This window comes from Molothrus ater, chromosome 6, assembly GCF_012460135.2.
Source record: "Molothrus ater isolate BHLD 08-10-18 breed brown headed cowbird chromosome 6, BPBGC_Mater_1.1, whole genome shotgun sequence".
NCBI lineage: Eukaryota > Metazoa > Chordata > Aves > Passeriformes > Icteridae > Molothrus > Molothrus ater.
Window position 1 is genome coordinate 45,179,200 of NC_050483.2, and position 17,638 is coordinate 45,196,837.

General features: G+C 39.5%; 1 protein-coding gene across 3 annotated transcripts in view; it reads right to left on the bottom strand.

Annotated features, from left to right (window-relative positions):
* EML5 (EMAP like 5) overlaps positions 1-14,136 on the bottom strand; it is a 98,194-nt gene extending 84,058 nt beyond the window's left edge. For all 3 annotated transcript variants that reach the window (XM_054515129.1, XM_054515128.1, XM_054515130.1), the window contains exon 1: positions 13,767-14,136. In XM_054515129.1, the coding sequence (XP_054371104.1) occupies positions 13,767-13,963 (197 nt within the window). In that variant the 5' untranslated portion in view covers positions 13,964-14,136. The remainder of the gene's footprint in view (positions 1-13,766) is intronic.
* Positions 14,137-17,638: the final 3,502 nt, after the last annotated feature.

Consider the following 17,638-nt stretch of genomic DNA (forward strand, 5'->3'; position numbering starts at 1 on the left):
TATCATATACTCCAGATTCATTTGGAGATAAATTTGTTGAGATAATGTCCTGCTATTCTTTAATAGCCATTCATATTAAAGAACTGGTGGTACAATAATGGGACATACTGGACCCTGATGATAAGTAAGAATCCAACCTAAAAAAAAAATCCAACCACCTTCTTTCCTAACACGACAATGCACAGACTTGACCAATTATTTAAACCATTATTACAAATGAAGTGTCAAACATGACTCCCCTAGAACTAGCAGCAAGGGAAAAAAAAATAAAAAAGAGAGAGAGAGAGGAAAAAAAAGGAAATAGGAAACCAGAAGTGCAAGATCTGTGGAGAGAAGACAGAGCAATCAGCTGTCAGGAGCTTAGGAGGCAGTGCAGCTGTTCAGCTCCTTTGGGTCACCAGATCTGAGGACCCAAAAGAGACCCCTTAACAAATCAGGAAGTACTAGTAAATGGTTTGGTTAGAATTTGTCAGCCACAAAGTTAGAAAGCAGTCCTTTGCTCCTGAACACATGTAGTGAAAAGCATACAAAGCTACTAAATAATCACAGATTAAAAAAAAAAAAAACAAAAAAAAAAACCAGTTTAAAATTAAAGTGGAAACCTCTGTTTCTCATTCTACCCAGCTGATAACAAACTACTAAAAATTATCATGCCATACCCACTTAATAATGGGGAAACTGAGACAAACATGTCTATAAAATATAAACAGAATTAATTTCAAATAAATTTAGTAATGAAATACAGTCTAGAAACTGAAACTACATGGCAAAAGTTCTTAACATAATCAAAATTACTCATTTTTCAGTGCACAAAGACATTCCATTGCTGAGTTAGAAATCTAAAGACTAAATTATTTAAGGTCAAAGAAGCATTTACTCCAAATTTTTTAGCCAAGACTATTTCAAAAGTTACTTTTTAAAGGAAGGTTATTTTGGATGCTTCTGACCATCATTTAACTAAATAAACTTGCTTGACATATAAATTTTTCTACTAAAACCCTCTGAGCACCCCTTTACCCAGTCATTACAATTTGTTTCTTCTCTACAAGATTTAGAACAGTTTTTAACCACTAGATTAACCTTCCATCTATTACTTTTAAAACTTATACTAGATCTTCTAGTATCACACAGAAAAAAATATCACAGAATGTACCATTTTCTTTCATATTTCTGAAGAAGTATATTAAACAGCAATTCAGTCTTTTCTCCTATGGGAGAAAACGAAATATTGATGAAAATTTCCCAATGTGCAAGAAGTTACCATCTGAATATTTGAGTGGAGTCACAGAACAACTAGTGACAATTTTTGAAAAGTTCTTCTTTAATACAGAAAGATTATCCTGACAGAATTAGCAGTTGGCTTAATGTAAGAAGTGGTGGGAAGACAGCAGTGGCAGAGCTGCTATTGAAAAAAGCTGAGATAAGCACAACATTCATTCTGTGCTTCATTACCAACCAAAGAAGCTTTAGAGCAGAAGAAAACACTGTCTTGCCAGCCCTGGACACTGCAGATACACCAGATTTCTCCAGTTCTTGAGTATATCAGGCCTACAGGTGTCCTGCAGGTGTTTGACAGAGGTGTTTTCCTACAGAAAAAAGTCAAGGATATCTCTAACACTCGTCACAAATTGACATCCCAGCATCTAACTTTGCACCAGAAAAGTGAAAGGAACCAGGATACCACTTAAAATTGGGATAACATCTGATCTCTTGTTTAGGAAAAAAAAACCTATAAATATGCTATAGAGGCCACAAAAGTATTTACACAGAACACCATCTCCTAAAACAAACAAAATCCCCACAGGTACCAGAACCATAAATAAAACAGGAAAGATGCATAGGAAAACTAGAGATTATTAAAGGGACTCAGAAGTCAATGTGTAGTTGGTAGGCAATGAAAGATGTCACCCATGTAGTGTCACAAACCTAATTACTGAAAACCAATAAAAAGGAGAAGATGGATAAAGAGCATTCAGGTGCAACACTCTCAAGAAAATACAAATCTTCTGCTAAAAATGATGTTTATCTCAAGAATACTGATCCATTGACTAATCCTAATGAGGAATGCAACATAATGTAATACTCATAAACATGTTGTAACCTGCAAAAGACAAAATCATGATTATTTACAAATTAATACTGAATAATGTTTCAAGGGCAATTCATTTTTTGTGGTATTAATTTCTATGGCAGAAGTAACAGCAACTGAAAAAAGAGTAAACAAAAGAGTAACCTGTAACAAAAAAACACAAATATCATCTAATGTGCAACCTTGATCTAAAAAAAAAAACCCAAACCAAACATTTACCGGTTCTTCAAATATTTCTTTTATTTCCTTAAGTACTCCAGAAGGCTTTTTCCCTTAAAATGTCACACTCACCACAATAAATCTTCAGGCAATTTCCAAATGCTGTCAGATGCCTTGTCTTGATCTAAGATAAAGCATCATTCACCTTGCTTGCTCTTGTAGAGGGATTATAAACAGGGAACAGGGATTAGCACAGTTCTAAAAGTCAGGAGAAGGTTTATACTGCTGTCAGCTAACCAAAACATAGAATTAATCCACTCATTCGGCATGCAGGCTGTCTTGATAAAATAGAGACATCTCACCACCACAACTAAAATGCATAGTTCCTTTAAAGTGATTTTTATATTTTAATACATTTTGGGGTTTTTCCCCCAGTGGCATGTATATATAATATTTGTGTGCACCTTTATCATAGTCTGACATTTACAGGAGCTTTGTTCTTGAAGTTACCCTATGGTTCAGAAAATTGAAGGGTCACTGTTATTTTTAAAATATCCAACTAGATTTAGTCACAAGAAACGTACCACATAAATAGAAAGAATCAAAGCAGCAAAACACTCTTTGAGAACATTGTTTTAAAAATATGTCATATCTACAAATTTCATTCTCAGTTGGGGTAAAGTAAAAAATACATTCAATAATCAGGAGTGAAATGTATGAACATTGTGAGAACACAATGACTTTAATGTAACTATGAGCAATTTCTAAACATAATTTTCAGCTTTTGGACACATTTTCTTTATTATTAGGTCTGGTCCTTTGCCTCAGTTTAGTTTCTTTTCTTTCACTTGAACTTTTCCCCTGAATCAAGCATTTATTTGCATGTAATTTCATGCCAAATATCCAAATATCTTATCAATATACTTCATATAAAGCTAAAGGAAGTTTAAGGTGTAATACTTTCTATAGTCAACACACGGCAAATGCAAGAGTTCCCTAAATGTAACCTGTCACCAAGCTGGCTAAACCATCAGTGGAAGCACTACTGCAGGCACCTCTAGAGCTGATCATTTTGTTCACACTCATGTTATTCTCTCCATTTACTCACTCTGGACACATTTCTTCCAATTCTTGAATTCAAATCCCAAAAAAGGAGCCTCTAAAAATATTTATCAAAGATGACCCCATGAATATCTGAGCAATTAGAAGTTGGACATTGCTGTTAGACTAGAAGATTTAGTTTTGAATGACTTTTTGGTGATTTTTGTGGAATTTTTGAGGCTTTTTGCTAAAATGACATGTGCTTTTAAGGCAAAGTAATCAAACTGACCTTTGCATACAGTTATGAGTCTTGATCCATCCTGTCTGCAGCCCAAAGCAATAGGCACTACAAAGGAATTCCTCTGAAAAAGCTTGGAAGATCAAGCAGTGAAATTAAATTAGAAACCTATGAAAAATGGTTGGAAGGATTGTTCACTGTATTTTCTGAAGTAATATCTGAATACCCAGGGCTTTCATAGAAAAATAAGCATCAGGCACCATCTTAAGGAACTTATTCAAAAGAAGTCCAGCAGGAAGCCTCCCAACAGTGATGAGAATTCCCAGTTAAAGGAAAGTCTTTGACAACTAGGCTGAGGACAGCTACTCTGAAGAAAAGCTATAGTATTTCTTTGGAGATTTAATGATGCAGGTATCCTCTAGCAGCTAGGTAAAATAACAAGGAACACTGCTTTTCTAACTGAAGTGGTCTCACAAAGACATCCTGCTTTAAATGCAGAGTAGCAGTGGTGTTATCAGATGGTGCACACACAATAATCCTTTGTGGATTCTATCTTTTGCAATATAAAAGATAGGCTTAAAAATTCAATCATAGGTTTTGCTACCTAGAGTTAAGGCAATCTTGGCTGATTCTGACCTTTTTTGTGCAAACCAAGCACTGCATTTTCAAAGCCTATTACTATAGTAATAGCTACCAGCTACTACTCTTACTATGTAATAGCTAACAGCAATGCAAATAGTGATACTGGGTATTTCTTGTAGAAGTGGAAGTCTTTTGTAGCCAGTGGAGTAATCAGAGCAATCTGTGCCCTAATGAAGGTGATTTGTATGTATCTATAACATTCTGGAAGGTGCTTCACTGTTACACCAGGGGAAATTCATACCACACCAGATGAGACACCAGAATCTCATTGGGCAAAGTAGCTTCACTACATGTATTTTGAAGAGAACATTCAACACCAACTAGGTCAAACATTCAACAAAATTATTAAGATGGTTATGGCAGCTTTCACACTCTGCTACCTAAGTTCAAGGAAAATTACAGCTTTATTTTTCTTTTCAAGGTATTTCAAGTGCCCAGTAGCTTTGCTTACCATGTGAATGTAGCAAAACCAATAGTTTATGTCAAGTCTAAAAAATATATTGTGACTAAACCAATTTCCTTGATCATAACATAACAGCATTATAATTTAAGTGTATCTTAACAAATCTAAATTTTAATGTGAGCATATGCCTAAACTTTATCAGTACAGATTAGATACCTTTGCCACTTTTATGAATAATACACTATTTTCCCTTTAAAGTCATTGATGCTAAACAAAAGTGCTGTCCTAAATCACAAATACAATTCTGCAAGTTGTGTAATAGTATTTTGAAAAATCAGGTAAACTACATCTTGAAGTAAAAAAACCCCCTTGATATATTATAAAAGGTACAACTAAATTCTATGGATATTTTAGCTTAATGTCAGTGTCAGCTTAAACTTCAAAAACCCCAAAATGTAGATGACATAAAACTAGAAACATCTTTTTGCAATTATTTCAGGTTCTGTTTCAAGCACATCTTTTTTTAAAAGCCTACAATGTTTGTGTTATTAATTACAGTAAAGTCTAAACCAATTTTTGATATGTCATACAGAACATGTACACTATGGTTTTCAATCTAAAAAAAATTAAAGAGGGATAAAAAAATCAACAGCTCAAAATTATTGAAACATGCTAAGTTACTGCCCTAAAAGATTAGGGCAGACCTCAACATTTCTGCAGAAATACTCCAAAATTTTTAGGAATCAAACATTATTAAGCTTTTGGGTACATTTCCTGTTCTTCTCAGACATTGTCCTAGAGCCTCATGTTGTTGCAATAGTTCTGAGAAAAAGACCCAAGTACCAAATCCAGAGAAGCATTTTCTACAGCACCAAGACATTTCCCCATTTGAGTATTGACCTGACCTGACCTTGCCTGTGAGCGCTGACAGAATCAGATCAGAAGGTGATGTGACTGCTGGCTATGAAAAGCACAATGCATGAAAGCAAGCTCCTATGCCTTGCTCCTTGCTGTGTTGATCTACTTTAATCAACTTCTAGTATGTTTTAAATGTCCAGTTCTGGCTGGATATTTTTGGTATTTCTATTACTGTAGTTTTAATTAGGAAAAGTAAAGTTTTCAATGGTATGCAAGTGTATTAAACAACAGGCTTATTCTAGCCTCACTTCAAATTGAATCCAGGAATGTTTTTATTCTGTATTCCTAAAATATTTTCATTTTATCAAACTAAATCCAAGAAAAATATTTTTAAAGAAAAAAAAATTAATGAAGTTTCAATACTAAATACCTCAAAAAACATCTTTCAGACAGTATAACATGTTCCAGAACAGGTCTAGAACTACTGAGAAAACTTGGTTTTCCAGAGGCAGAAGGCACATAATTTTGTCTTTCATTTCTCCCCCTGATCTGTTTAAGATATGCACCCAAATCTTCCCTTCAGACTTTTAAATATTTGACCATTTGAGACCACTTAGCAAGAAAAGCTGGAAAGAGCTTAACTGGGACTTTGTGAACCACAGTATAAAACAGTGAGCAGGGTAATCATCTCACCTTGTCCTAGCAATTGCTTCTGCTGTAAGAAATACCATTTTGACTGATAGACAAAAGATACCGAAGCTAGAGGCTTATAGGGGGACTGGTTAGTTTAATTATGACACAATTTAGGTTTTAAGTCATGACTTCTTTCATGGAGGGAAATAAACTGAGTATGCTCACAAAGATATCTGGAGATGGTGAGTTAATTTTTTGAGTTATCTTTAGTATAAACAAAATAAAAGACAATACATAGGTCCAAAGAGTAAGCTAAGGAGAATATATGATTTTCAGCTGGAAATATAAACTTTCTGGGAAAAAGAGAAATCATCCTCAAAATACATTCAGAAAAGAAAAATGCCTTAATGGCTTATTAACAAAGTACAATAGCTTGGTGATTTAACCTGCTCAAGTGATTTGGGTGCCTGTATTTGACCTCTCAGAATGGTACATCACATGACTTCAGCATTACATTGCTTTCATCCTTTGAAGCAAGAACGTGGTTTCCTCATCATGTGCAAATGGAGAATGAAGCCCAGGTGCCACATTTCAGCAGGAACCTACCAGCACACACCCCAAAGCCCGCCCATTTTACAGAAAATACTGTTAAAGTATTTCATTCCACAGTAAGCATTCTATTGCATACCAATACATGATCTATAGTTCATATCTAATTTTCTTCAAGAAAAAAATAATCTGAAAAATTATTTCCTTAACTAGATTTACATAAAATTATTTTTATGTAAAAAGAAGAAAGTAATAAATCATGTTTGTAGTAAAAACACTGAAGCTTTCAAACTGAACTGCCAATTCTGGAAACTCCTACTGTTCAGCATGGGCCTATAGGATTTATTTTTGGTTGGAAAGTCACTTGACTTGTCACTGAGCACCAGTGAAAAGAGCTTGGATCCACCTATCTTCTTCACACTTTCACTTCAGCTATTTATTATATGCATGGATCAGATGCACTCTGAGCCTGCTCCTCTCTGCACCAAATGGTCCCAGCTCTCTCAGCCTTTCATCAGGAGGGATGGCCAAGATTCTTAATCATCTTTGTGGCCCTTCAGTGGAGCCTCTTTAGTAGTTCCTCATGTCTCTTGTCCTGAGGAGCCCAGAATGGCACCCAGTAGTTATGTTTTAAGTTATGTTTGCAATACTCCAGGGGCAGCCTCACCAGCACTGAGTCAAGGGAAATACTCCTACCAAGGACCTTCCTTGGGACTTGGGAACAAAGACTGGCTTCCCAACACCATACCTAATAATCCAGGTTGCATGCACCTTGTATGTTTCCTAAGTATTAGACAAGCTACATTTTGAGGTGTTTCTATGCATGATCCATTTCACATTTGAAGCATAACTATAAAATGGATTTTATTCCTGTTTTTCTCCAGTTATTAGAGGCTACAATGGGGGATGACTGGCCTCCTTTGATGGCTATGATGATATTTAGATATTTTATGATAATTAGAAATGATAATTAGAAATTTTTCCTTATGTGGCAACCTAGTATTCATTCTGTTACTAATCATGAAATTCCTAGTGAAAATTCACAGATCTGCTGCCAAACCAATTAATACAATTTCACCTGACAAAATTCTATAGCTGTGCTTAGTATCCATTCCTTAACATTTGTGCTTGACTGTCATCTGGAGTTAGGTCAGAAACATACACCATTTATTCCAGACAAGAACAAGACAATAAACCTGACAGCAGATACCCCAACATTCAATTGCTCCAACTGTTTGTTGAGGTTTTTGAGAACTCTTAAGGTGTCAGACTACTGGGGGAACACAAAATATGGAAAGAAAATAACTTTCCTCTATGTTCTTGTGAAACATGTTTGGCTCTTTTTCTGAGAAAATTGTCTGTTTTGGTTTTTTGTTTGTTTGGTTTTTTTTTAATTTTATTTTATTACTAGCATCTAATGAAAAGGGATCAAAGAGAGGCAGAATGATACAATGAGGTGGTAGAAATACTGAGTATCTTTACAAAAAAGTCCAACAGCAGGTCATCCAAAGTCATAACATTGCATAGTTAATGAAAAGAGAGGGGGAAGAACAGATCTGTTGCCATTCAAAACTAGGATGTGACTAATCACTGCACTGCTAGAATTTCTGCTTGCAAAGCACAGCTGACAGGCACACAGAGGAAGGCTGGACCTGCCTCCCAGAGACCATTATCTAGGAGCAGTCTTAGAAAGCAGCTCACAGAGTCCAACAATTCCTTAGATGCTGATGGTTGGAATAATACTCAGAGTGTGGCAATAAATAGATAAATCAGAGTTGGCAGACAGCACTAACACCAGAGAGAAGAGATGATGTTAGTGGGTTTGATTCTCACTAGAAGCTAAGAAATGTTGTTGACACTAAAATAAATGGTTTATTTTGCCTTGGAATACAAAAACAAAATCATAGTATCTCAGGAAGGAGATTAAGTTGAAATTTGAAATATAAAAAGATGACAGTCTCAAATCAAGTGCCTGAAAAGATCTCAGTTTAGTGGCCAGAGGTTTGGCTGCTTATTTTTATTCCTTGGGAAACAAAGTTCAGGTAATCCCTAGAGTTCACAGCAACAAGAAAAATTGTCCTAAGAAAAGCCATGATTTAGACAAGCAAATTAATTTGTTGGAATCAGCTAAAGCCTGTCTCTGTGAGAACAGAGACAAATGCTTTGCCATTCTTTCCACCTGTCTTGCATATAGCTCTGCTCTCTGTAAACATGCAATTTACCTCTCTACAGTCTTGGATACAGAGGGCACAAAGGGGAAAATGACCAAGTTTTAACTAAACAGAAAGTACAAGCATTTATTTCTCCTCTGCCTTTGTAGCATGGTATTGGTTAGTTTCTGGTACTAGAACTCCTAATAGTAAAGAATTTCAATGTTTTCTGAATAATATTTTATGTTTGCCCTAAAAGCAGAACATAGCATGTGTCCTGGGGCAAATGATGGATGATTTCTTTCCCCCAACTTAGTCCAAGACAAGGAAAAATATACAGACTTCAGACAAGAAGGGAAATTGACTTAGACACAGCCTAGAGTTGCTCAACAGCAGAGCCATAAATGCCATTATCAGCAGAGATTCAAGAGTTCTTACTAGCATAAAATGTGCCAGCAACTACCTTAAGCAATAAAACCTAAATGTATCACAAACATCTTAATCAAGCAGTCACAGTGATTAAGTTCTAGGAAGAATATACAAAAGCACTATTATTTGCCAGCCAGCTCACATAATGGATATTAAAAAAGTAGGACAGATAACAACTCTTCCTCATTTGTTTCCTTCTGACAGAGAAACATAATTCTTCTTTCTGTGACTGGCACAGTTGTGTGGTTTTGTGTCAGCATAAAGGTAATGGTGCAAAAGGAGAATTACAAATAAGTGCTAAAGTTTGAAATCAAGAATCATGGAAAGCAGAATATAAAATTTTCCCAAGTCTACTAAAGCTCTCAAAAAGATGCACTGGTTTAACCTTATGTTTTGGTTTTATTTTTCAATTATTTGGTTTATTATTTCAATTATTTTTCATCAATGTCACATGAAAAGTTAATTCCCAGTAAAATTCCAGTACTTTGAAGAAAAAAAAAAAAAGATGGTCACAGGAAAGAGGAAGGGAAGGAAGGGAAGGAGCAAAAAAATACACCAAAAGGAAAAATTATTCTACAAGTCACCTTGGAGCATGTCAGTGGTCTCCTTGGAGCACATCAGCATAGACAATTGTCCTAGTGACATCAAAGGCTTTTGCCAGTAGATTGCCATTTAAAAAGGTGGATAAATTCAGGATTTTCAATCTTCTCATATCAAAAAAAATAAAATTCATAAATATGTTTTGGCTAGCCCAGACAAATAAGGAGCCTCAACGTGAGCATGAGTTTTACAGTCTGACAAGTTAAAACTCTGAGGGGGCATCTTTTGAAATCTTGATTCAGGTCAGATTTAAATACAATCCCGCTAAGTGTCTCTGAAATGGGAAGATCAGCCAACATTAAAAACCCTATGATCCTCTAAACTAATAAAATTCTGGAGAGAACAAAGTTAAGATCTAACCTGAACAACAAGACACAGTTTCTTCCTCAGCTACCAGAAAGCAAACCATTCTACAGATCACAAGCTTGTCTGGTGATGCATGAAATCCTAAGAACACACACTTGAAACCAGTAGCTTTGTAGGAATAGCTTGCATTTTCATTCAGTTTTAGTATCTCCTACACATACACAGCCATGGTTGGACAGGGGAACTTTTCCACAAACACAGGAGACATCCAAGTTATGCTGCTGGCAACAGATCAAAGCCAGTCACCTGAGATTTCATGTACAAGATTTTTCTCCTTATTTACTCCTGAAAATATAAGAAACTCAGTTAACTGCACTCCTGAAAGAGGCAAATTTCCAAAGCATTTCTGCAGCTGATACTTTCCACAAGTGTTTGCATACATTCCTCGACCTCAACCATAAAAATATGCAAATGAATAAGTAATGGGAGACAAGTAAGATTGAAAACATGTAACTGTATCCTCCAGAATAGTGAGTTGATTTCTGGAAAATAATTCTCAGATGAGATAAAAAAAAAATTCATAAAAAGCAAAAGCTCACCAGCAAGCAAGAAAAGTACTTTTAAAAATGGACTACAACCGAGATTGTTCAAATTAAAAAAAAAAAACAACAACAAAAAAAACCCAAAAAAAAAAACCCAAAAAAACCTAAACAAACCACCAAAACAGACTAATAAAAGATGTTTGAAATGATCCTCATTATCCTCTTTTAGTCCAAAAGAGTTTTCAATAGATCTGAGGGACAAAACACTGAAAGAGAGCTTTCTTACTTTTACTATACAGTTAACTGAGGCTGAGGAGTTTGGGGTGTGGACACCATGATTAAAATTAAGATTAGACACTCATACTGAAAACAAATCACGTTAAAACACCTAATCATATAAAAATATTACAGCAGGTTTACAGAGTTTCATTAACAAAGCAGGTAAAACCTCAAAGCAGAACAAAAACTAAATGCTAGTGTTAGAAATTTCCAATGGAAAATGTCCTATGACTGTCCATTACTCCAATATTGTTTTCTACTAATAAAGAAATGGTCTCTGACTTAAGAACTACAGTTCCTCTCTCCTGATTGATGTTTACAATTACAATGTCATCCAAAGAATGATAACAACATGAAAGTTCTCATAATGAAAAGTACTAATAATATCACCATGTAGTGAGCAATATTTATGCTTAGTCCCTGTAGCTATGGAGCTAGGCTCATGAAAGTTTGATTCTTTAAATACATAAGATTTTCAGACTCCAGAACTGCTTTCACAAATTAGATCCCATACTTGTAAAAAGACACTTAATCCTCCCATTGCTTTCACTAAAAAATCCCAAATATCTCAGCATGCACAGTTCTTGCTGAGACTGCTAAAGCACAAAATACATTCATTCTTTTCCAGTACAACAGTTGAGTTTATCTTCAGAGAGAAAATTTAGTAACACCGATTACTATATTACATAATCCAATTTTTGCACCTGCTTTTTGGGCTTTGGGTTTTGTTGTTGCCTTTTTAATATTTGACCTTCCTATGTCTCCTTTAAATATTAAGAACTAACATGTTTAGATACTCAAGTTTAGTCAGCAAAAGTGTGAGATGGCATTTAAATGGTACCACGTTGCATTTTAGAGAAAGTACCAAGTAATCGTACTATTAGAAATAGCCACACTGCTTTTAAACCAAGCATTCCTCTTTATGCATACTAATATTTCTGTATAGCTTTTGCATTTAAGAACCATGCAAAATTCTAACTGCATACTTATCATACTTAGAATTATATTCTCGCATCAATACAATTCAGAGCAGAAGAAGCTGCTATATTTGAATGGGCCATGGTATCATTCAAATCAAAGTACTTACACAAACCACACACACTTTCTCTCCAGTTAGCTGACTTACAGCAGATTTTTGTTTGTTTGTTGGGTTCTGTAGGGTTTTTTTGTTTAGTACTATTCTAAAGAATTCTGTCACATTTTAGCCAAATGTAGCACACTGTACCAAAACTGAGAGAGACTGAGCAAGAAACTGTTACCACATGCAAACAAAAAACTTGTCCGGTTGTAGCTCAAACCATTTAATTCTTCTGCTATAAGAAGTGCTACTGAAACAAACAGTGTCACTCGGAAGCACTGCTGAATAGATGGTATTAAATGTCGCGACCTCAGAACGAGCGGGAGCCACCGCTCCCCTAGCACAATAGCAAGGTGCAGATCTGGATTTCCTGCAGCACCTGACATCACAGGTGGCTAGCAGTTCTTAAGAAAACAGTTTTTCCTGGATTAAACTGAGAATGTTAAAATATTAAGCAATGCAAATAATAGTGATTCAAACTCCTGACTCAACACCCCTAGTATGACACTCTACTGTGGTACATTGACAACGTTTTCTTCACATATTTAGTAGCAAGGAGAAATATACTATGGAAGTGACACCCTTCTCAGGAACATTCACAGCCATACTTCAGAGCTATTTAAATTCCTTCCAAAAGATTTAAACAAAGGAAAAAAGTGGCCATAGTGACCAAGTTTTATTGCGTGTCTAAAAGCTTAAATGAAAGACATAGCATCTATTCTGCTCTCTACAGGCAATACCTGTTACTCATGAGTAACACATACAGAGGTACGCCTGGGAGCACTAAGCATCATAAAAACAAATTTTGTGCTCTTAAACATACAAAAGACCTACAAAAGTATCTACTGCTAGCTCTTACCCCAATAGGAAGACCAAAGGAAATAAGAATTTAAAATCCATCTGCAATGACACCTACTGTAAGGGAAAAGATTGATGACTCAGGCTCACATCTGCCCTTCATACTCCTCAAATTCTCTTACTGATCTCACAACACCACTAGGCTTACAAAAGCATCCTTGGAGTGGAACGATATAAGAAATCATACCAGCACACTTCTTTTGCAACATCAGTTTGTAATTAATTTTTTTAATGGACTCAGCACCTGGTAACATTCCCTGCCAAATGGACTACTGAGCTACAGAAGAAGCCGCAACTTCTCCAGAAAGGCTGTTCTTTTTAGATTACCCTAAAAGTTGCGTGAGTTACAGGCAGGCCACTAATTCCCCATGTAATCGTCGCCTTTTAAACACCAGACAAAGGTCTACCTGCTACAGATTAACCTCCTCCGCAGCCCAAGCGCTCCGGGAACACACGCGATTAATGCTTCTCCTCCCGCCGGCCCTTTGACATTCAGGGGCGGCCGGGGACCGAGCGGCGACCCTCGGGCTGCCGCGCCGGGCACAGGCGCCCGTACGAGTTTCGGCACCGCACACCGGCGGCAGCGGGGGCCACACAACACGGCTGATTAAATCCGACAGCTAAAAGCCATTTCCAGGCTGTTTCTACCCACGGCGAAGCCCGGGCGGGGGGGGCGGTGAGGAAGCGCTGATTGTCCTTGATGTATTTCGCTCCGACCCCCGGATCCCCACAGCACCGGCGGGACGCGCACCACCGGCGCTGCCCGGGACGGCACCGGGGGACACTCGCGCCCCGCTCCCGGGGGAAGGGAGGAGCGAGCGGGGGACGAGCCGGGCTGTGGGGCCGGGACGGCCGGAGCGGGTCGGAGCCCGCGGCGGGATGCGGCCCGGGGGCGCGCGGCGCCAGCGGTACCTGATGATGTCGTCCTGGTGCCCCAGGTAGAATTTCTGCCGGTGCTCCCGGGGGCTGTAGACCACGCCGACCCCCGCCACGAAGTAGACGATCTCTTTGGCGGCCGTGTAGTAGAGGTTGTTGCGGCACTGATGACCCCGGTAGCCGTAGACCCACTCCAGCCGCAGGTGGCAGCTCGGCGCGCTCCGGTCAGCCATGTCCACCCGCCCCCGCCAGCCGGGTACGGCTCGCTCCCGCCGGAGACCCCGCGGGAAGGGGGCGACGGGCCGGCCGCCCCCTCCGCTCGGCTGGGTGCCCGCCGCGCTAATCCCTGCCCGCCGACATGGATGCCCGCCGCCGCCGCTCGTCCGCCGCCGCCGCCGCCGCCTCACAGAGGGCGCCGCCGCCCGAGCGCGCCTCGCCGCCCCGCGCCGCCAGACATGGCTGCGCTGAGACACCGCCCGGGACGCGGAGCGAGGGCGCGGCGCCGCTCCGGCCCCCCCGCGCCCCGGATGCGCCTGCGCCGAGGGCGGCGCCGTCAGCGGCCGGGCGGGCCCGGCGGGCGGCGGGGGGCGCGGGGACCCAGCGGGGACCGAGCGGGGACCGAGCGGGGACAGAGCGGGGACCGGCCACCGAGCGATGGCAACGAGCGGGCGGACGGGAGCGCGCTTCACCACGGCGCGCTGTGGCGTGTCGCGGGGCTTTCCTATATTTACCTTTTCTTTTTTTTTTTTTTTTCTTTTTTCCCTTCTCAAGCGCGGCTCTGTCTTCTCCCCTTTCCCCAAGCTGAGGGGTTTTTTTATTTTTACTGCCCCTCCGAGGAACATGTCCGTCCCTTGTCTTTCCCCCGGCGCACCGCCGCCGGCTCTCGGCAGCCCCTGGGGCTGGAAGAGTCCCAGCCCCTTGTCGGCCGTGCGTGCAAGCCACCCCCCGCTCTCACTGGGCACCGGCGGCACGCCAGCTCCCTGCCATCCGAGAAGAAAATGTCAACTGTAATTTTTAATGACGATTAGTTAACCCTTGCAGCCCACCGCCTGAGTCATGCACCGCACAAAAATGACTTCCCATTCAAGCCCTAATTTCCCCATACAGAACTTTTCAGCCTCAGTTCTCAAAGCGTTTGACATGGCAAAGTCACCACTTTCCGACCTTACGGACGTGGAAGCGACTTCTCCGTGCCGCATGAGGCAGCAGCGCCGGGGAACCCCCTCGCCACGTCCAGAGTTTTGGTCAGGAAAACGTGCTCCCCCAGCTTTGTCACTCTATAGAGTACCGTGCTGGCTAAATAAATGTACAGTACACGATCATGCGAACAGCTTTGTGCTATAGAGTTGTATTCTGTTCTAAAAGCTCCTGAGTAACTGTCTGGTTTGACAATTTAAAATAAACCAGGTCTTTTCCCTATTACTTTCAGCACAGATTTGGCTTAGCAAATGTATTTAGTTTATTAGGATTTATTTCTAAATCTACGTTTCTTTATCTTCTTCTGCTCTTCTACAATATTATTGCTCATATTGACTGTTCTCCCACAAAATATTTACTCTTAACTAGTCAGTTTGCACTGGAGACATTTTTCTGTGCTGCCTTATTTTCATTTTAATTAGAGGGAGTTTTTTCTCTTAAATCTTTCTTGCACAAACTTAATATTTTATTAGTCCTTTCATTGTTTTAGAAAAAAATAATTCCTTTGTAAAAATGCATACATTTAAGCATTCCAGTCAATTTCCTTTATATTAACATATTTTCACTGAGAGACAACATTTTTCTCAAGCTCTTACAGAGACAGTGTTTGTGACGTCAGGCTCAGATGCAGCTTTCAGTCCCACATGTTTAATGAAAACAACACAGCGTGGAAGAGAAATTTGCAGAGAAATTCATGTAGCCTGAAACTTACACCCAAGGAAACTTACCCTTCCACAAAACATACAATTTTACAAATTAAAGAAAATTACTTTAATCCCTAACCAGGACAAAAATATATATTAACTAAAGCAAATCTTATTTGCAGAAAACCATAAGCAGTTTTTTCTCCTTCTATTTGCTTCCTAAACAGCTGGAGCACCTTGGAACTTGGGGAGTCATAGTTTCTCTGGAAGTTTCAGGAGGGGTAAGTAGCCAGAGAAATGGACTGGACAATTCCCAACTAGCTTGTCTTAGAACAGGAAAATGTATTATTCTTTCTAATCAGATGTTAACTCTGCATGGCTGCTCTCTGTTGCTATCCCATGGGAAAGGTGCTTAGAGGAAAAGTCTATAATGATGCCTAATCTCATTCTGGAAATTGGATTGATTATCAGCAGACATAGGCATCTGATATATTTTCCTTCTGATGTTGCAAAAGCTCATTTGAAAGTGGGAGTATTTTTATGGTATAAATTAAGAATATATTCCTTTTCTATTTACTGCCTATATAACAAATATTTAAACATGAATGTACAAAACCCGTAATTACAGTTATGGTCTTTACTTTCTTCTAATCTATAAATACATATTTTTCTTAGAGTATTACTTCAAGTGAAATTCTGAATTTCCTGAGATTCCTAAGTACTAATGTGCAGTATTAGCTTCAGTGAAACTAAATTTGTTAATCTTATTATCTTACTTGCAACTCAGAAATTAGAACAAGAGAGTATTTGGTAGGGGAAAGTAAATAGGCTGTTTTCAGTCACCTGTTCCAAAACTAAAACTGAAGAGAGAGGAAAAAAAACAGCAATCAGGAAGAAAATTTAATATGTAACAACATTATCTCTAACTGGAAGCTGCAGATCATATTTTGTGTAGTGAACAGAAGAACCCACATCAGTACTCAGAAAAACTACATACACGCAGTGTGAGGAGGGTAACAGCTGCACATCACATGCTTCACACTAACAGCCAGCATTTTCTTTAGATTTTTCAGGAATTTACTACCATCTCTAAAATGGGACAATGCCTGAGAGAAAATTACAAGAGGAAAACTATTGATTGTCGTAGGTTATTAACCTTATGCTGATGCACAAGGGGTGCAAGTGGAATTTTACACACTTGGCATCTATTCTTGACAGGAATGGGAAGCAGCGTAGTGTAATAACCTCTTCCTCTCTCTTTGCTCTGTCCAGCATTCCCGCTCGGATACACATCATTCCCTTGGCCTCTGGATGTCTCCACCCATATCACTCACTCACAGTGGTCACTCAATGCTTTGGAAGCCACAAGGCCCCACAGCATCCCTCCATAAGTGTGGCATTCTTGTATGCGTTGCACATTTACCCCAGCACTCAGACACCAAGCCCTGCCGTTCCTCCTTCTCGGCAGATGCAGAAACTGAGCACGGCCAGACCTTTCCGAGCTGTTCCGGGGCAGGGAGCATCCCCCGCTCGCTCCCCGCAGCCCGGGACGCGCGGCCGAGCCGGCGGGACGGGCACGGCGCTGTCCGAGGTGCTGATCGTGGCTGGCAGAACAAACGCGCCGGGCCGGGCGGGGCTCGCGGGGAAAGCAAATGTCACAGGTCGCACAGAGTATTCTGCGTTGGAAGGCACCCACAAGGGTCACCGAGTCCAGCTCTTATATGGATGGCTCATACAGGGTTTAAGCCCACGACCTGGGTGTTATCAACACCATGGTCTGACGGCTGAACCAATGGCAGGGTCAGGTATGCCTTATTGCCACTATTGCTGTACTGGGAAACAAATGACCTTTTAGATAAATAAGACATTTGTTATTCTTCTTCACAAGAGTTAGACTGTTTTGCCTTATCTGCCTGTGGTGGGGTTTATATCTTTCCTATTATGCTCTATATATTCCTACATATACATCACTGCAAATGATGTTTCATTAGTATACGGTGACACAGGTACACCACCTTCCTAAATGAAATCCCATAAGTAGCATTTTTATGTCTCACAGTGCATACC